Below are 20,807 nucleotides of genomic sequence, written 5' to 3'. Positions count from 1 at the left end.
GTATGTATGAAGCCAGTAAAGTTTTAATCATACTGTATTATACTGCCTTGGTTGTGGTTGTTATTAAACTCCTACATTTTAATCCGACGTGCGTTTCCCCAGCTTCATTACATTTCTGTATAATACATAAATGAATGAATACTAGGAGTTACCTGTGTGGTTTTTCCTGATCCAGTTTCTCCCACAATCAGCAGAACTTTATTTTCTTTAATAACTTTGAGAATTTCCTCCCGTTTTTCATATACTGGTAAGGACTGGCGAAAGGTATCAAACTCTGAATCTCCTCTCTTCACTGGGACTTGGGGAATGCCACTGCTCAAGCGGCCACTGGACTTGCTCATCTCGCGGTTTTCTTCGGAAGGCAAAGTATGAGGATTACTGTTGGCACATTTTATCTCAAGTTGTGCTATCCTTTAAAAAGCCAGCCAAACAGCTGGATACACAATTCAAATACGCAAACAATAGCTTATACCGAACAACAGCTTTATATAGTAACAATCTTGTGTAGCACAGTAAAGCTTTCTTAAAACAGAATGAGGGGAATTTATCAAAAAACTGGAGCAGACAAAATCTGGAGCAGTTGCCCAGGGAAACCAATCAGCATCTGTCTTCCATTTTCAAATCTTAACTGAACAAACTGAAGCGAGAAGCTGATTGGTTGCCATGCACAGCTGCTCCAGATTTTGATAAATTCCCTTCAATGTATTCACATGCCTCGTTCCATCACATATACCAAAAATAAGAGGACTATTCCTCATTTCTGGACAGTGGGGGGAGCAATGCAAATCATTGCTTTACACTCTACTGGCCAGATGCAAATCCTGAACCTTGGTTGCATAGTGCAGATATAGCCTAATAATAAAAAGCCATTTTTTCCAAACTACATATAGCTCTTCCATGCCTTTTGGGATATTTGATGGAATGAGGCATGCGAGTACATTGAAGGGAATTTATAAAAACTGGAGCAGACAAAATCTGGAGCAGCTGTGTATGGCAGCCAATCAGCTTCTCGCTTTCATTTTCAAATCTTAACTGAACTAACTGAATAGAGAAGCCGATTGGTTGCCATGCACAGCTGCTCCAGGTTTTGTCTGCTGCAGTTTTCATAAATTCCCCCCATTGTGTTTTAAGAAGCCTTTACTGTGTTACACATTGATTACAGTGAGAGCTTTTTTAATGCTTTATTCCCTTCTCACCAGAACCTGTATGGTTATACTGTCCCTTATAGCAATACTCTTGAAACTCACTCACTTTATGTGCTTTATGGTTGACAACACTTTTCACAGCCTTAGATATGCAGGCTCGGTGCCAAATCCCTACCGCTAACCTGCTTTCTGGTCTGCTACATCACATCCACCCCAAGCTCTCTTTCTCTCATATAAACTCATCTAAATTCTTTCCTCTCACTACAATGCACCACTCACTCTGCAAGCCTGATTTCAACATTAGGCTGACTTGTAACAATTTAGACAGAATTTCTAGCAATTACATTAACTGCAGTTTATGGTCTTCTGAAGGCATACATTTGTGTGGGGAAAAGGGAAACTCCAGTAAAAATTAAAATTAAAGAATTGTGAAAAAATGAACATAGCATATAATTATTGCACAAGTCATTTTATGCAAAAACCTTTCTATATAAAACTGCAGGCACTGTAACTCTCTAAAACTGCCCAAAAAATTCAATGAAAAATGGCGACCTGGATGTACACAGCTGGTATACTGAATGCCCCCAGGAATGACATTTCCAGCTTCTATGATTGGCTGACTAAGATAGAAGTACAATTTTAGGCATCCCTTGCAACAGGAATTTCATTTTTGCGAAGAAACTCCCTAAGGGTTAAATTACTACTAAGGGGATGCAGACACTGCACCTTTCCTCATTACAACACAGAAAGTCCGCCAGCTGATTATAATTAACCCCAGACCCTCCCATTCAGGAATCAGTTTGTAAAGGACATGCTAAAACAAACTACTTTTTCTTAAGAAGAAAAGAACAAACAGTAGAAAAGCTGGCCGCACAAAGGATTCCGCTGGGATGGTTTACTGAAACTTGTACCACATCACTGGTGGCTCCGTCCAAGGTCTGTTCCCCCGACTTGTTTCACCCAATCACAGGTTTAGCCGTAGATAAGTCTGTAATTGGGTGAAATGTGTCAGGGGGCAGGCCTTGGGTGGGACACCAGTGATGTGGTACAAGTGTCAATAAACTATCCCAACAGAATCTGGTGTGCAGCCAGCTTTTCTTTTGTTTGTATGGGCTCATATTGGAGCAAGAATGTGCTCTCAGCGGCAAGCACCCCGGCTCATTCCTTTCCTGGGCCGTGGAGGAGCGGTGCTTTTTTTGTGTGTTCCACTTTTGTGGACTTGTGAATCAACCCACTCTAGGTGATCAGTTTACATTAAAGGGATTTTAACAAACTTTGTTGCAGATTCCTAAATGTTCTTACGAAAAAGCAGTTTGTTTTAGCATGTCCTTTACAAACTGATTCCGGATGCCCAATGTAAGTCCATGGGCAGCCATGTGTAAATGAACGGGTGCCCATTTACACCTGGTTACCCCTGACTCCAGTCAGGTCCTGAAAAACAAACTGAATAGTGTTCCATTTCACCGGACCGGATCGTGCCGGATCGGGGGTAATCTGATATAAATGGACACATGTCCGTTTACATCCCCCCTGCATTTACCAGACCCCATAGACAGACATGGGGTCTGGTAAATGCAGTTTTTTTTTCCTCCATCGCAAGATAGAAGAAAAAACTGTATGGACAAGGATATCGGCGACATTCGCTCCGTATTGCTGTGATGAGGAAAGTATCCGTGCACGGATCCACTCCTGATTAGCCAGTGTGAAAGGGGCCTAACAGCATTCTACCCTAAAGCTTTGCAATGAATCTCTGACAGATGTTGCAAAACCAACTAGGCAGTGTTATTGCGGGAGATGTTGGAATGTCAAAAAATGTCTTATAGTGTGTATGGAATGCAGAATGGACAAAATATGTCCTATGTCTAAACAACGTTGAGATAGGCAACTCACCAGCTTCTATTGCGAAAACATTGCTCCGCTCGGTCTTTGGAAGCAGTTCTGTCTTCTCTTTGTTAGTGATGGGAAAACGCTGGATGAGGCCCCTCAGGATGTGTTTGGTGTTGTATGTCAGACAGCATGCCATGAGAGTACCAATGGCGTCACTCCCATCCTTCTTTCTTATTGTTAAGTACCTATTAGTAGCTTTCCTACAAAAAGCATGACAATGAGCCAAAAAGCAAAAGTGCACCACAGACAAATAACACCGCACAAAAAAAATGTTTATGATTCAGTGGTGCTAGTGATAGGCTACAAAAAATGTAAAACAATTAAATACAGCTTGACCTGTCAATTATTCCTACAAAAACAGTCAATTCATGAGTTTCTCCAGGTACCCATAAACAGAAGGATCATTATAATCTGACAGAAATAAGCTGTCTGGGTAACACTCACGTTAGGTTTGTAGGTATATTAAACAGCATAGTGTGTTAGGTCTGAAGCTGCTGCAAAACTACATTTGAAGAGAAGGTGCTTGACACTCCATGTCCTTGACACTCATGTCAGGAAATGCAGGATGGTGTCAGTAAAGTTCTACAGAGAACACAAGCCGTCATGAGTAAGGAGAACAAAGTAGAACATCAGAGCATTCCAGCTGGTACAAGGACAAGTATCTGCATTTTATGTTGGTCTAAAGGCGTTTTCCAGAGCAGACTGTTCATGAAAGAATGACAAAGAGTCATATTAACTTACCCTTTACTCTTAGATATTAGCCCAAGTGACTGAGCTAGACGATGGATAAAAGCTCTCTCGGTGCTGGTCAAGGAAGAAGGGAACTCCATTTCTTAAATAAGAAAATAAAAAAAGGAATTCAGTCTAATTAAAAATTAGATTAAAACACAATCTCTTCAATTATTTTATAAAATTTCAGAGCAAGTAAACCAATCCAGTCCTCGACATCTTTACAAATTATAGACCTGTGCCCACTTTCCCCACTTCATCATGTGGACTGACAGTCCAATCCAGTACAACAACCAAAATCCCTGTTTCACAGGAACTCCCTGTTCAATCCTACTCTATTCTAAGGCATTCCAGAGCTGGAGGCGAGGGTTTCCAGGGCATTACAGAGCTGGAGACGAGGGTTTCCCAGGGAAGTCCAGAGCGGGAGCCGAGGGTTCCCAGGGCATTCCAGAGCTGGAGGCGAGGGTTTCCCAGGGCATTAAAGAGCTGGAGACGAGGGTTTCCCAGGGCAGTCCAGAGCGGGCGCCGAGGGTTCCCAGGGCAGTCCAGAGCGGGCGCCGAGGGTTCCCAGGGCAGTCCAGAGCGGGCGCCGAGGGTTCCCAGGGCAGTCCAGAGCGGGCGCCGAGGGTTCCCAGGGCAGTCCAGAGCGGGCGCCGAGGGTTCCCAGGGCAGTCCAGAGCGGGCGCCGAGGGTTCCCAGGGCAGTCCAGAGCGGGCGCCGAGGGTTCCCAGGGCAGTCCAGAGCGGGCGCCGAGGGTTCCCAGGGCAGTCCAGAGCGGGCGCCGAGGGTTCCCAGGGCAGTCCAGAGCGGGCGCCGAGGGTTCCCAGGGCAGTCCAGAGCGGGCGCCGAGGGTTCCCAGGGCAGTCCAGAGCGGGCGCCGAGGGTTCCCAGGGCAGTCCAGAGCGGGCGCCGAGGGTTCCCAGGGCAGTCCAGAGCGGGCGCCGAGGGTTCCCAGGGCAGTCCAGAGCGGGCGCCGAGGGTTCCCAGGGCAGTCCAGAGCGGGCGCCGAGGGTTCCCAGGGCAGTCCAGAGCGGGCGCCGAGGGTTCCCAGGGCAGTCCAGAGCGGGCGCCGAGGGTTCCCAGGGCAGTCCAGAGCGGGCGCCGAGGGTTCCCAGGGCAGTCCAGAGCGGGCGCCGAGGGTTCCCAGGGCAGTCCAGAGCGGGCGCCGAGGGTTCCCAGGGCAGTCCAGAGCGGGCGCCGAGGGTTCCCAGGGCAGTCCAGAGCGGGCGCCGAGGGTTCCCAGGGCAGTCCAGAGCGGGCGCCGAGGGTTCCCAGGGCAGTCCAGAGCGGGCGCCGAGGGTTCCCAGGGCAGTCCAGAGCGGGCGCCGAGGGTTCCCAGGGCAGTCCAGAGCGGGCGCCGAGGGTTCCCAGGGCAGTCCAGAGCGGGCGCCGAGGGTTCCCAGGGCAGTCCAGAGCGGGCGCCGAGGGTTCCCAGGGCAGTCCAGAGCGGGCGCCGAGGGTTCCCAGGGCAGTCCAGAGCGGGCGCCGAGGGTTCCCAGGGCAGTCCAGAGCGGGCGCCGAGGGTTCCCAGGGCAGTCCAGAGCGGGCGCCGAGGGTTCCCAGGGCAGTCCAGAGCGGGCGCCGAGGGTTCCCAGGGCAGTCCAGAGCGGGCGCCGAGGGTTCCCAGGGCAGTCCAGAGCGGGCGCCGAGGGTTCCCAGGGCAGTCCAGAGCGGGCGCCGAGGGTTCCCAGGGCAGTCCAGAGCGGGCGCCGAGGGTTCCCAGGGCAGTCCAGAGCGGGCGCCGAGGGTTCCCAGGGCAGTCCAGAGCGGGCGCCGAGGGTTCCCAGGGCAGTCCAGAGCGGGCGCCGAGGGTTCCCAGGGCAGTCCAGAGCGGGCGCCGAGGGTTCCCAGGGCAGTCCAGAGCGGGCGCCGAGGGTTCCCAGGGCAGTCCAGAGCGGGCGCCGAGGGTTCCCAGGGCAGTCCAGAGCGGGCGCCGAGGGTTCCCAGGGCAGTCCAGAGCGGGCGCCGAGGGTTCCCAGGGCAGTCCAGAGCGGGCGCCGAGGGTTCCCAGGGCAGTCCAGAGCGGGCGCCGAGGGTTCCCAGGGCAGTCCAGAGCGGGCGCCGAGGGTTCCCAGGGCAGTCCAGAGCGGGCGCCGAGGGTTCCCAGGGCAGTCCAGAGCGGGCGCCGAGGGTTCCCAGGGCAGTCCAGAGCGGGCGCCGAGGGTTCCCAGGGCAGTCCAGAGCGGGCGCCGAGGGTTCCCAGGGCAGTCCAGAGCGGGCGCCGAGGGTTCCCAGGGCAGTCCAGAGCGGGCGCCGAGGGTTCCCAGGGCAGTCCAGAGCGGGCGCCGAGGGTTCCCAGGGCAGTCCAGAGCGGGCGCCGAGGGTTCCCAGGGCAGTCCAGAGCGGGCGCCGAGGGTTCCCAGGGCAGTCCAGAGCGGGCGCCGAGGGTTCCCAGGGCAGTCCAGAGCGGGCGCCGAGGGTTCCCAGGGCAGTCCAGAGCGGGCGCCGAGGGTTCCCAGGGCAGTCCAGAGCGGGCGCCGAGGGTTCCCAGGGCAGTCCAGAGCGGGCGCCGAGGGTTCCCAGGGCAGTCCAGAGCGGGCGCCGAGGGTTCCCAGGGCAGTCCAGAGCGGGCGCCGAGGGTTCCCAGGGCAGTCCAGAGCGGGCGCCGAGGGTTCCCAGGGCAGTCCAGAGCGGGCGCCGAGGGTTCCCAGGGCAGTCCAGAGCGGGCGCCGAGGGTTCCCAGGGCAGTCCAGAGCGGGCGCCGAGGGTTCCCAGGGCAGTCCAGAGCGGGCGCCGAGGGTTCCCAGGGCAGTCCAGAGCGGGCGCCGAGGGTTCCCAGGGCAGTCCAGAGCGGGCGCCGAGGGTTCCCAGGGCAGTCCAGAGCGGGCGCCGAGGGTTCCCAGGGCAGTCCAGAGCGGGCGCCGAGGGTTCCCAGGGCAGTCCAGAGCGGGCGCCGAGGGTTCCCAGGGCAGTCCAGAGCGGGCGCCGAGGGTTCCCAGGGCAGTCCAGACAGGGAGCCGAGGGTTCCCAGGGCAGGTCAGGCCAGCTGATGGTTTCCTTGAAGCATACCCAACCTTGATTCTCATCTGCTGGAGCCACTCTAGAGAATTCCCAACCACAATAAAAAACAGATTTATTTTCACAGGGCATGATACTATAAAATAAACCTGTGGGTACTCCAACTCCCTCACCTGAATGTCCTGGTACCACCAGAAAAACCATGATACTGTAAACTGTAAACAGCATCCACTCTCATGGTTGCTGTGGTGTGGCCAACACATTTTCTCCCTCAACAGCTCCCTACTGGTCAAAAAGTGAGATAGTCGGCACTACAGATCAATAGGCAACCAAGAAAAACAAGAAGGGCAGGCCACACAGCAATTGTGAGAGAGCTGGTTGGTATTAGATGAAAACAGCGTCCCTGTTATTTTAGGGGACACAAATCCTCTTTTTTTCCCAACATGTCAGGACTGATAAAGCCAACACAGAAGCATGTTTCAAATAATGTTTTTTTGCACAAACCATTGTTGTTTTTCTGAAATTACACTAAGTTCCAGACTAAACAGTACTCAGTAGTGTTTATGCTTGATATACTGTATTATATAACATATGTTGTGGAATATAACATGGGTACAAAAAATGAAAAAAAGGCCTCAGTCATGAAGGGGTTAAAAGATCTTGTGTATAAAAACAGAAGCAGAAGGTGGCTTTACACGATTGTTAAATGGATTATGTTTATATAAAATTGTCACAGTCCTCATGAAAGGGAAAAGGGCTAAACCATGGGTCTCAAAGTACCGGCCCGCAAGCCGGTACTATGTGGCCCGCAGCCAGCTGACAAGTCGGGTACATGGTCACGAATCGCGTGCCCGACTTTCGGGAGCAGCTACATGGTCTGCATCCCTGTCGGATGCAGACCGCAGAGCTGCTCCTGTCCTGCACACCGCATGTAATCATATGTGAAAGGATTACATGCAGTTACAAAAACAATCACTCTCCCTGGATAAACAATCGTGTATCCAGGGAGAGTGATTGTTTTTGTAACTGCATGTAATCCTTTCACATATGATTACATGCGGTGTGCAGGCGTGTACATGCAGCAACTGATCATTAATTTGAATGGGTGACAGTTGCTGCTTGTAACATGTGCATACATTAAAACTGGTACCGTATATAGTGGCGGCCCCACGGGACTAAAAAATGTGTCCAGTGGCCCCTGACTAAATTGAGTTTGAGACCCCTGGGATAAACTGAAGACAAAAACTTTTTTTTCTTACTTGAAATCTGAGCACTAAACACAAAAGCAGCTTGTACTCCACCAAACGAAGACAGATATGAACTACTTTTTGAACCTACCTTCTTGATCGCTATAGCGAAACCTTTCCAGTGCAATATTGACAGCAATTTTCACTTCTTCATCAATTCGAATGTCTTTAAATCCCTTTGCCTTGCCATGCTTAGAAGCACCTGGGTGCTGAGCTGTTCCAGGGCTAGGTGACATGCTATTAGGCCTTGACATATTTACTGCACAAATATAAATAAGAAAAAAATATGGCAGATAATTAAAGTTGTATTAAACTCTCAAACTTTTTTTTTAATAATCAAAGTTAAACAAATATACATTGCTCAGCAAAGTATTTCTTTAAATTTCTCCCCAACCACTTACAGTTATCATGTTTCCAAACAGCTCACTCCAACTCAGATCCACTTCCCTGAACTTCCTGTCCAATACAAGATCACAAGAGACAGAGCAGCCTCCAACAACTGTCTATCTACTAGCTTGGAAAGGAAGAAGGGAGGAAGAAGGAAGGAGAAAAGGAGGAGTGGAGAGCGCAGGGTAGGGGAGTGGATTGCCCTGCTGTGTCTGTGTGTTTGTAGAAAGTAGTAAGTCCCTCTGCACTCCTTACAGCGCTCCCGGCCCAAGTACATGTAGTGGTGCTCGCAGTGACAATCACGGATGGCACCGTGCAACAGTAGAAAGCAGAAATCACACTCACAATATTATAAATTATATTTATTTATAATTGTCGACCTGATGAAGGGATCCTGTGCGGCCCCGAAACGTCGCTATTTTGTACATGACAATTGACGATTGGCACGATTAAATGGACATCAAAGATATTTACTGAGTGCTGCTGATTTCTGCTTTCTACTGTGTGTTTGTAAAGACACACACAGCTTACCAGCACACACAAGGGTGGCTCTATAGGACCCTGCAGGATAAAGGATTCACCCTATAAGAGGATATCAGGAACATCACTCCGGGGACCAGCTAATTCTGCAGGAAACTAAAACTTTTAAACTTCAAGGAGCAGCATCCATTGTAACCGATTTAACCAGCATATGAAATTGCCTGAAAACCTTTTGCCTTTAATATCATTTTAATGTCTCAGTAGCATGAAAATGAAGGTCATAAACAATGCATCATGAATTTCCATCAAGCCATGAATGTCAGCCTAGCTATTCAGTCTAGATAACAGTTTTGAGTTATACCTTTCCAGAGTATATAGTTAAGTGAGCTAGGGCTGCAACTGATGATTATTTTCATAAATCGATTAGTTGGCTGATTATTTTTTCGATTAATATTTTTTTTAAATGTAAACAAATACCATCCGTAATTTTATATAAAATACACAAATGCAGTATTACAAACAAAGTTTACTTCAGAATAAAACTGCATGCACAATTTTTTGCGATCGCACTGCACTGTAACACACGGCATTGCAGGACCATGTGTTCCAGTGCGGGTGATCACACTGTGGGTTGGAGGCACGTTGGGGGTGTCATTGAAATTAATGGCACTGCAACGCACCTACTGCAGCAGAATTTGTCAGACTGAAACCGAAAATTACTTTTTTCCCACCTTTTATAATAATTGTATTGTAAGCACATGGCTCTTGAATAGCTTCAGTCAAAAAATGACCGCTGCCAGTGGCAAGGTTCCGCATATGGCAGCTGAATGTAAATACAGCAGGTATTGGGCTGGTGCAATAGTCAGCCTGCTATTGGTCATTTCAAATTGCAGTAGCCAATAGAAGCCAATGTGCCCTCCTCCCAGCCTGGAGGAGAGAGCTAGGGGATCCAACCAACTATTTAATAATAAGAATGGTTGACAACTATTCTCATTATCGATTAATGGGTTGCAGCCCTTATATGAGCAAATAGGTCTGGGAGAAATCAATCTATTTGGTAAGACATGAACATTGTAAATCAATAATTCCATTTAACTTCATGACAGCTCACAGCAAAGCAAAATTGTGGAAATGACATGAAAAATGGGCAAAGATACAAATCACCATGACAGCTAGACAAAGGGATCACATTACTATTAGTATCACATAAGTGATCACATTAGCAGTAAACCCAGCATAGCACATAAATTACCCGACCAAACTAAACAATTTTTTTTCTCTGAACCTTATTTGCCAAGAACACTTCAGCTTTGTGCCGCACCCTCTATTTCGAGTGCACCCCGTCTTAGCGGTGTACAGTATTTAAACTGGAGGCTATGCAGCAGCCAAGATGCACACATGCCATCGCAGTCAGCCAGCAGGCCATGCATCCTAAGGTGACTGAGCTACTTCTGCAGAAGCACGGAATCTCTATGTTGTCACCTTAGGACAGGAAGTTTCATACTAGTAAGATCAACAGGTAAAGGTGGAACACATCAAATAAACTAGATTTGAGGATGTGTATAATGATTTATATCTGACTGCAAAAATATTTTTTGACATAATACTAGCATAATAACTGCATCTGTCTTATTATGTAGTCTCCAATAATCCCCTGCACAGCAACAAAGATTGGAAGAGGCAGCACTAGCCAAACTCTTATGCCTTCACACATGCTAACAGAAGTAGAGAGAATAGTGGGGACAGTCTTAACAGTGTGTTGCTGCTGCACTGTCCAGTCAACAGACTGAGGGTGTAGAGGTGACAACAATGCATTCCTTAAGCACTTTAGTACTGCCGAACGTATATATATACCTCCTCATACCAAAGTGGAACACCCCGTGATCTTGCTGCACCCCTTGATCTTGCTATTGTTGTTCGCAGCCAACTTCCGGCTATTACATACCATTGATCAGGTGTCTCCACTGCCATAATCACTTGTATGGTACTGAAAAGTGTCCCCCTGGCTATCCCAGGCTCTACTGTCCCTCATGCAGGCACGGCAGGACCCTGCTGCTGCACACTTCCAGTGACGGATCTCCCCTCCAGTTACAGACTGTCATTTTTCCAGCTGCAGTGACTAGAGAAACATGATCTGTGCTTCATCAGCTTCTGTGGGGTCCATAGGTGACAATAGGGGTCTTATATACCCCAAATGTCTCCATAAAGAGAACCTGTCACTTCCTCTGTGCCATCTCATAAGGGAGTTGTTAGCCCCCCTATTTAATAGCAATAAAAAAATATGTCAGAAATAACAAAAATAATATTAAAACTAGGGATGTCCCGATACCGATGCTAGCATCGGAATCGGGCCCGATACAGGGCATTTTGACAAGTGCTTGTCAAAATGCCCCGATACATAGCGCCGAAGCTTACGCTATGTTCTTTTTTTTTTTTCTCTTACTTACCTCGCCGAGCGTCTTGTCACTGCTGCTCCGGTGGGCGGAGCTCCAGGTGGGGTCCTAATTTAGGTGGCCAGAGACTGCCAGTTGACCCCGCTCGGAGCGCTGCCCACCGGAGCAGCAGTGACGCAATGCTCGGCAAGTAAGTACACGAATAGGTTAAATCATGATCCATAGTACATAACATGTAGTTGTACTATGGATCATTTAAGGTCACCTGTCCCTTTAAGAAAAAGGTAATTGGTATCAGCAAGTACATGAGGGGATGTACTTGTACTTGGGCCTGAAAAAGTGGCATCGGGACATCCCTAATTAAAACCCTCCGCGCACACACACACAGTGTGCAACTATGTGTGAAAACAACAGTTGCACCATGCATTACATATCGAAGCAAAAGTTTGAGTGAGAGCAATAATTCTAGGGCGATCACTCACTGTAATTCTAAACTGATTAGCCGTAAAGGCCATGCTATTGCCTGCGGGCACTTTTGGGTACTATATTTTTTTGCAATTTCAGGGGCATGTGCAATTTCAAGGTTTGACATGTTTGGTATCAATTATTTACGACAGGCATTTATATAGCGCCGACAATTTTACGCATCACTTTACACAGTGCACATTCAACATCAGTCCCTACCCTCAAGGAGCTTAAACTCTAAGGTCCCCATCTCTCACACACATACATACAGGGCTGATTTAGACAAAAGCCAACTAACCTTCCAGCATGTCTTTGGAGTGTGGGAGGAAACCCACGCAAGCACAGGGGGACATGCAAACTCCATGTAGATAGTGTCCTGACCAGAATACAAACCAGGAACCCCAGGGCTGCAAAGCAGAAGTGCGAACCACTACCTCATCTTTTATATTTTACAAAAAATAATTTAGTGTTACATTGCGTTTGTGTACACTGAAATTCATGTTGCTTTCCCTTCTATTCCTTGTATACTGAGAACTCAAAATTTGGGATTTGAGTGTGATATTTTATCTTATTCTTTTCATAAGTACAAAACTAGAAAATTATGTATTCCAATATGGTTTCCCTACCACCTTTTGTGAAATTTGGTCTAACAATTGTGCTGGGTCCATTGATTATAAGAAACAAGAAAAAGGAGAATCCATACTTTAAATATATCCCATCCCTTTGTCCCTGTTTTTTTGTTTCCATTCATAATAATTATGCTTATGATGTATCTGACTTCACATATATAAATTCTGCTTCCAATAATGGAATATGTTATCTGAATGTCCATATTTTACAATTGTATACACAAAAACTCTATTCACCAATTCATGTCCTTTTATTGCTGTGTTAAACTTAAAAGGAGAACTATGAGGTCAGGGCTTTTCCCCATAGTTCCACTAAGGGTCACGGGAGAACACAAACTAGCGTTCTCCCATGACCCAAAGCTCAGTATACCTCAAGCTACAGCTCGCGGTATACTGAGACGCCGCAGCCGGGACGGATCCTGACATTACTGCCTGGATCCACCCAGCTGCGTGAGTGACAGCTGGCTCTGCCTATCTAGAGGCAGAGCCAGCAGTGCCCGCCCCCTCCGCCAGTTAGCGCTGGACGATCGGAACGGGGAGGGGGGATCCTTGCAGGGAGCCGTGAGTGACAGTCAAGGCTCTCTGCAGGGACATGATCGAGAAGCGAGCGACAGTATGTGTTCACTCACTTCCCGATCTATTGAGCCGGCCGGTGACAGTTTCATTGTCACAGGTCGGCTCAGATTATGAGGCTGAGTGAAAATCACTCGCCTTATAATTCTCCTTTAAGGCAGATCTCCAAGAAAAAATATTAGCAGCAGCACTAGTCATATAAGTTAAATTCAAAGATGAGCTTCCTATGCTCGGGTGGCTGCTGCTTACATGCTGCCGGCTCCTCCCCTCAGCGTTCTTGTTGAGGTGCTGGGATTTACAATTCTGGCAATAGTACACCGATCATAGCATAGAGAAGAACTGCAGGGAAAAAAAAATGTATTAACCCTTGCAGTGGTGCTACCCCCGCACTGCAACGGTTAACTGCTCATTTTTTCTAGGTTCAAAAATAAAAAAAGATATACTCACTTGAAGCTCTGAGGCAGCCAGCTGTCACAGCGCTAGATATATGCAAAAAGTTTCAAAAAGCTTTAAAAGCGGTTTAAACTTACCTGTGTCTGCCCCGCGCGCTCCCGTCCGAAAATGTGAAAATGCTCGGGCGGCTACAAAGCATCTTGGGGTGGGCGCATGCACAGTTCACATTTTCGGCCAGGAGACGAGGAGAAACACTAGGTAAGTCTATGGGAGCGTGCACCCGCATGCAGACACCGTGGGACAGGAAGTGGCAGCAAGCTCAGAGGAGTCAGCACTGGATCGGAGACCCGCATCAGCGCTGGAGGGACAGATGAAAAGGACAGGAAAGAAGAAGAGGAAGATCGGATTAAGAAACATCATTTAAGGTAAGTGCTTTAATTAACATTGGGGGGAGAGAAAAAAATCTTTGATAAAATTCCCCTAGATTTCAGCTTTATAAAGAATTGTACAATAAATGTTTGTATGATTTTTTTTTCCCTCACTTTCAATCATCACTAGGACAACTAGAGAAGGTAAATCTCCCCAGCGGGTACACAGAACAATATAAAAACCTAACAGGGATGCCAACCCTTACCTACTCTATCCAAAACTAATTCAAATTGTGACTGTCACTCTCCTAGCTGTGCTGTCTGGCAGAGGTGTATTAAAAACAAGTGCTCTGGACAGAATCACAAATCCTTTTCCAAAATAGACAGTTCACCCTGCAGTGCATTTGAACTGTGTATTTAGCCGTTTGCCCAAAGTTCACTTTTAAGGTATTTATGGATATGACTTTCACATGTATATATACTTTGGAAAATATAATGTCAAGCAACATATGGTACTTTAACAAACAGTTTAATTCAGGAATGATCTCATTGCATTTAAAGGATAGCTATACTTTCATATAGAGGTTAGTTATCCTTTTGCCCCAACATGTATGCTTGCCCGAGTCTGATGACCACGGCCTGTTCAAGTCTTCATCAGCTTCTTTGGGGCTGTCTCCACAGCAGCTCCTGTAGCAGGTGACAACCCCATAGAAGTCAGAGGTTCTACTATGGAAGCGTGACCATGCGACGACAGTGCTAAAGATTCATGTGGCCCCTGTACTTTCTATGAAAGTACACGTTCAGTTATTCACACTTGTTCTTAGGCCCCATTCACACTGAGCGATTTATCGCGCGGTAATCCGCACGATATTGCGGGTATTTACCGCGCGATATTGCTCTCCAATGCATGGCAATGGGGCTCTGTCCGTCGCTACAGCAGGACCCTTTTTGGAGCGGATTTTGCCGCGATTCTAGTTTGCTCAATGCAACCATTTGCGCGATATTGCGCGACAAACCGTGCGATATCGCGCAAAATGCAAATCGTGTGACAAACGCACGATTTGCAAATCGCTCAGTGGGAATGGGGCCTTAAAGTGGAACTGAACTCATAGAGTGAAGATTTCATGTCATAGTATCAAAGAATCACCAGCACAGCAATGGGTAGCGTGTGAACACTCTTTCTTCTTCTTTAATCATGCATAATGTCACATCTCCGAGCGCAACGTTTCAGGGGCCGCGCAGGTTCCCCTTATCAGGCTTAACATGACAATGATGAAGGGGACCCTGCCCAGCCCGAAACGTTGCGCTTGGAGAAGTGACAGTATGCGTGAATAAAGAAGAAGAAAGAGTGTTCACACACTACCCATTGGTGTGCTGGTGATTCTTTACTATGGTTTACATTCATGCAGAGAAGCACCCATCTGTATATAAGGGGTATCCGGTAAGGTGTTCGGCAGTATGCCTGTGGACATTTTGATATGCTATAGGGAACATTTAGGCCCCGTTCACACCTGACCGTTTTGTAGCTCGTCCTACGCTCGACGAACGCGCTACAAAACGGTCAAAAAAATAAATAGCATTGTAGTCAATGCCCTCGTTCCCACCTAGGCGTATTTCTGCCCGTCCCTAACGCCCTACAAAACGGCCCACGCCTGAAAAGGTCCCGGGACTACTTTGGGCCGTTTTGTAGGGCGTTTTCCATTGGGATACAGCCAAGTAGCCTTTGGAATCGCGCGACGGTCGCACGACTTTTTTACCGCGAATCGCGGTAAAAAAAACGCGTGACGGTCGCGCGACAGACGTGGATATTACAATACGCCTAGGTGTGAATGGGGCCTTAGAACACAAAAGTGAAGATTTGATAAGTTAGCTGTGCCTAAGCATATCCTCACAAATGTACATTTTGTTCGGAATTCCTCCTGAAAAAGAGCAGTGTACTTCCTGCTATGTGTGTGCGCCTAAATCCTAATAAATGTATATCTGCAGTGTGAGACTGAAGGCACTGCTGCCTCTGACTGCCAGTCACAGGAGATCTGGAGGGAGATTCAGTGATTTCACTACTGTGCTGCTCACTTATAATAATGGCCAGAAAAGAAACGCAAACAGCAAAAATTGTAGTGTTCCTTTACAGTGGTGGTCAGTTGAGATGTGCCCCCTTACATTGGTGGACAGTTTAATAAGCCCCCTTATATAGGTTGTCAGTTAAGATGCGCCCTTAACATTGATGGTCAGTTGAGACTTAACCTCTTAAATTGGTGGTCAGTTGAGACATGCCCCCTTAGGGCCGTTCACATCACCTACGTACGTTAATCAAACGGTTCCATGCACGTCTCAACTGACCACCTTACGCTGGTGGGTCAGTTGAGACGTGCCCCCTTACGCTGGTGGGTCAGTTGAGACGTGCCCCCTTAGACCCCGTTCACATTGAGCGATTTATCGCGCGGTAATTCCCGCGATATCGCGGCAAATTACCGCGCGATATCGCACTCCAATGCAATCCAATGGGGCAAAGGGTCCTGCTGTCGCGGGTCGTGTGTCGCTACAGCAGGACCCTTTTTGGAGCGGATTTAGCCGCGATTCAAGCTTGCTCAATGCAAGCTTGAACGCGACATCGCGCTGCAAATCGCGCGATGTCGCGCAATATGCAAATTGCGCGATGTCGCGCAATATGCAAATTGCGCGATGTCGCGCAATATGCAAATTGCGCGATGTCGCGCAATATGCAAATTGCGCGATGTCGCGCAATATGCAAATCGCGCGATGTCACGCAATATGCAAATCGCGCAACAAACGCGCGATTTGCATATCGCACAGTGGGAACGGGGCCTTACGCTGGTGGGTCAGTTGAGACGTGCCCCCTTACGCTGGTGGGTCAGTTGAGGCGTGCCCCCTTACGCTGGTGGGTCAGTTGAGGCGTGCCCCCTTACGCTGGTGGGTCAGTTGAGGCGTGCCCCCTTAAGGCCGTGACACACTGCACGCGAAGCCGTGCAGAGCGAAGCAAAGCTATCCGGCACGGAGCTTTGCGTGCAGTGTGTGAGCTGAGTGCAGTCAGATGATTGACAGCACCTTCAGCCAATCGGCTCGTCCTTAACAACCTGCCAGCTGTCGCATCACGACGCGCTGGTTTATACGCGCGAGCCGATTGGCTGAAGTTGAAATTGTTCATCTCGGCACGCTCAGCTCTGCGAGCTCTCGCAAGCTGAGGTGCCGAGCAGAAAATGACATGACACACTGCTCGCAAAGGCAGCGCGCCCCCACTCCGCGCTGCTTTGCCTGCAGTGTGTCACGGCCTTTACGCTGGTGGGTCAGTTGAGGCGTGCCCCCTTACGCTGGTGGGCCAGTTGAGACGTGCCCCCTTACGCTGGTGGGCCAGTTGAGACGTGCCCGCTTACGCTGGTGGGCCAGTTGAGACGTGCCCCCTTACTTTGGTGGCTGATTAAGATTTACATTGGTGGTCATATGAGACGTTTGCCCTTACATGGTGTTCAATTGGAATAGGGCCCCTTTACTCTGATGATCAGAGGGAAGAATGCTTCTTTCATTAGTGGTCAATGGGGAGAGTTTTACCCTTTAGTTAGTTATCTGAGAGGCAGAAACAGTTCATTGCTCAAGGAACCCCCAGCAAGCTCTGGAGGAACCCTGGTTGAGAAAAGTTGGTGTATAACAAGATTTGCTGGCAGACCTATAATTGTCTGGCACTGCCTTCTGCCTCCTTTTTGTAACCCACACAGAACGTTATAACATATTTATTTCACCCAATTCTTACCATTCACTAGCAGGTCACACACTTCTACAGTCAGAATAACTGCAATGGCAAAACTTACACTTATGTCAGAATACCCATCTGAACGTCTGCAGATTACTAAATCAATATGCATTTTGCTTTTTATCTGCCCCTATTCACACTTGCGCGAGAGCGATTTCAGGCAATTTTAGAAGCGTTTTTTGCACACGTTTTTTCAAGCTTGAGCATCGTTTTAGCCAATGGAAAGCTAGTTACTAGGAGGAGGAGACGTGTGAAAAACTCAAGTTACAAGCACTTTTCAGTAACTTCCATTGAAGTCTAATGTGCCAAAAATAGGAAAAGGAATCACCAGCACTCAGTAGAATAATCCAACATGTCCATTTATTGGACATAGACGTCACACAATCACAAGAGCCAACGTTTCGCTACCACGCAGGGTCTCTTCATCAGGGCATAAAGAGTGACCACTCTGGTGATTCCTTTTCCTATTTTTGGCACATTAGACTTCAATGGAAGTTAATCAAAAGTGCTTGTAACTTGAGTTTTTCACACGTCTCCTCCTCCTAGTAACTAGCTTTCCATTGGCTAAAACGATGCTCAAGCTTGAAAAATGTTGGATTATTCTACTGAGTGCTGGTGATTCCTTTTCCTATATTGTGTCTGCACGGTGCCATCCGTGTTCATCACTACAAGCACCATTGTCTACATAGGCCTTGATTGCTGCAAGGTGTGCAGAGGATTTCCCCTTCTATCTAATGTGCCAAAAAAACACGAAATTCTGCCCCGCAAAACAGGTCATGTACTCATGTGACACAGCGCTCAGGTGTAAAGGGATACCACTTAAAATTATAGGATTCTTCATGTTGATAGTTGTTGCACTTCAGGAAACACAAGACAAAACGCTGAACTGTGAACGTGGACTTACGGTATAAATCTTTGGAGGTGTAAAATGGGGTATTTACAGGTAGATTTACGCACGAAAAAATCCTGTCGGAATGTTCGATTTTGGAAGGAGTGGTGTTTATTAACGAAAACCACATTCACAGAATTTTGTTCGACCAAGAAAAATCTTCCGACATCCTCCTTTGAATTTTGTTGTCACTGAGGTTACAATCGATCAATGATTATAATCTGCTTTGAAGTAACACTAAACTCAGGAGTTAAAAGGAGAACTATGGGGTTATGGCTTTTCCCCATAGTTCTCCTAAGAGTAGCGGGAGGACACAAACTATCGTCCTCCCATCACTCTAAGCTCAGTATACCGCGAGCTACAGCTTGCGGTATACTGAGACGCCGCAGCTGAAACGGATCCCGACAATTATGTCTGGATCCGCCCAGCTGCGTGAGTGGCAGCTGGCTCTGCCTATCTAGAGGCAGAGCCAGCAGTGCCCGCCCCTTCTCCCGTCCGTTCCACCAGTCAGCGCTGGAGGATCGGAGCGGGGAGGGGGGAATCCAGTCCCACCCCTGTCACGGCTCTCTGCCGTGACAAGATCGAGAAGTGAGCGAACGCCGGCATGTGTTCGCTCACCTCCTGAACTCCTGAGCCGACCTGTGACAGTCTCATTGTCACAGGTCGGCTAGAACTATGAGGATGAGTGAAAAGCACTCACCTCATAGTTCTCCTTTAAAGTGATATTAAACTCGCTTTTTTTTATGCATGGGAGGCCCACATGGGATGCAGATCCTTGGTCCTCAGATCCTTGGTCCTTTTTTTTTTTCAATACCTTGTTCTCTAGTGGGTCCCCGCATTGCTCACCCTCGCGCCCCCTGCATGGGTGTTTCCATCAGCTATGTTGTTGTGGAGAGACCCGTGCGTGTGCATTTCCGGCCATGCCCGCAAAAAGCTGTATGCGTCCATAGACACACACATAGCGTGTGGCATGTGAGGGGGGGGGGCAGGCCACACCCCCCTCACATCAGTTTGACTGACAGCAGAAGGAGCCTATATCTCTTCTGCCCTCTGTATCCTCCCACTGTAAGCATGAAGTTCAGGGAATGGAGGATTGCTCTCAGTGACAACGGTGTGCACAGGTAAGGGGGGGGAGTTTGCACAGAAAAAGATACTGGGCATTTTTTACCCTAATGCAGGGAATGCATTAAGGTAAAAACGACCAACCTTTAGTAATACTTTAAATCTTAAAAATTAGTTCAAGTACCTTAACTATTAACAAGAATGTAAGGTTTGTTTGTGTATCACTCGGCTGTAGATCCTCAAATAATCTCTGGATTGGTGCCGACACTGTCCTTCCTTCTGGAGGGTGGCTACTTCTGTTCCTAATGGTTCCTGTGTGTCTTGTAAAGTAGCCACCACTCCAAGATCACTTTTGTGATGGACTATAATCTCACGTTCTGTTTACTAATTTGTGTAGAGATTGTAGTCCATCACGGGAGTGAGCTTGGTGTGGTGGCTACTTTACATCACACACAGGAACCATGGGGACAAAAGTAGTCACTCTCCCGGACAGTGTCATCATGAATTCAGAGATGATATAAGGATCTACAGCTGAGTGAGACACAAAAAAAAAAAAAAAATCTACATTTTGATAATAGTTAAGGTGCTTGAATGCATGTTTAAGATGTAACTGCTGAGTTTAGTGTCCCTTTTGAGCATAAACCAGGGGACACACAGTGGAGGATGCGGTGTATGGTATCATCTGATGTCTGACTCAAGCTCTGGATTTTTTTACCTGTGGTTTCCTTTCCACAAAAACGAAAGTGGACACACATAGGAGAGCAGAGATAACAGGGAACTGTCACCGGATGTCTGTACTGGGGACACAGTCCAGGCACTCTATATACTTATATACGTCCCGGGGGGAGATTATACTAGACATGCTATTATGTATGAGCACAGAAGAACTCTAGTACGCAGTCACTACGACCTAGAGGCTTCACCTGTCATCCCGAACAGGTGACAAGGAAAGGTGCCCAGGGAGTGAGCCCGCTTATGCCGGACACTGGGTATACAAGGCAGAAAACACTGCACTATAAAAGACTCAACTATTTCCATAGAACGGGGATCTGTGGAAGCTCCGTCCTGTCATACTTCGCTGAACGTAATGAAGACAAGGTGTCTGTCTCACCGCTCAAATCTCGAAGCCTTCTGTCTCCAGCCGCACTCCGTACACATAGAAGGCCCCACAGTCGGGATTTCCCCGGTGATTCCAGAGGGAGGAGCAAATTCTGGTCACATGACTCTGCCACCTGCTCTGATTACACGCCGCTCGGTGATGTAAGAGCATTGGCGGCCATGATTGAATTGGGCAAGAATCACATGGTTGCCAGAATGACTGTTTTTCCGTCATGATTAGTACTATAGTAGTACTATTAGTATAGTAACAATACTTGCTAGCCTGAGAGGGAGAAATGTACTCTTTTTAATCTTATTTTACCTCCTGAATATTACTA

General features: G+C 47.8%; 1 protein-coding gene across 1 annotated transcript in view; it reads right to left on the bottom strand.

The window, feature by feature from the left end:
• The window catches only part of YTHDC2 (YTH domain containing 2), a 71,660-nt gene extending 51,108 nt beyond the window's left edge, over positions 1 to 20,552 (bottom strand). Inside the window, exons 1-5 of the mRNA XM_018562491.1 lie at positions 20,483 to 20,552; positions 8,058 to 8,225; positions 3,774 to 3,864; positions 3,036 to 3,232; positions 153 to 352 (exon numbers count right to left, since the gene is read on the bottom strand). Coding sequence (XP_018417993.1) covers positions 153 to 352; positions 3,036 to 3,232; positions 3,774 to 3,864; positions 8,058 to 8,220 — 651 coding nt within the window. The 5' untranslated portion in view covers positions 8,221 to 8,225; positions 20,483 to 20,552. The remainder of the gene's footprint in view (positions 1 to 152; positions 353 to 3,035; positions 3,233 to 3,773; positions 3,865 to 8,057; positions 8,226 to 20,482) is intronic.
• Positions 20,553 to 20,807: the final 255 nt, after the last annotated feature.

Source organism: Nanorana parkeri, unplaced genomic scaffold (assembly GCF_000935625.1).
Source record: "Nanorana parkeri isolate BGI_ZX_2015 unplaced genomic scaffold, ASM93562v1 scaffold580, whole genome shotgun sequence".
NCBI classification, from domain to species: Eukaryota; Metazoa; Chordata; class Amphibia; order Anura; family Dicroglossidae; genus Nanorana; species Nanorana parkeri.
The sequence above is the reverse complement of the archived record's forward strand: the minus strand, read 5'-3'. Positions and strand labels throughout refer to the sequence as shown.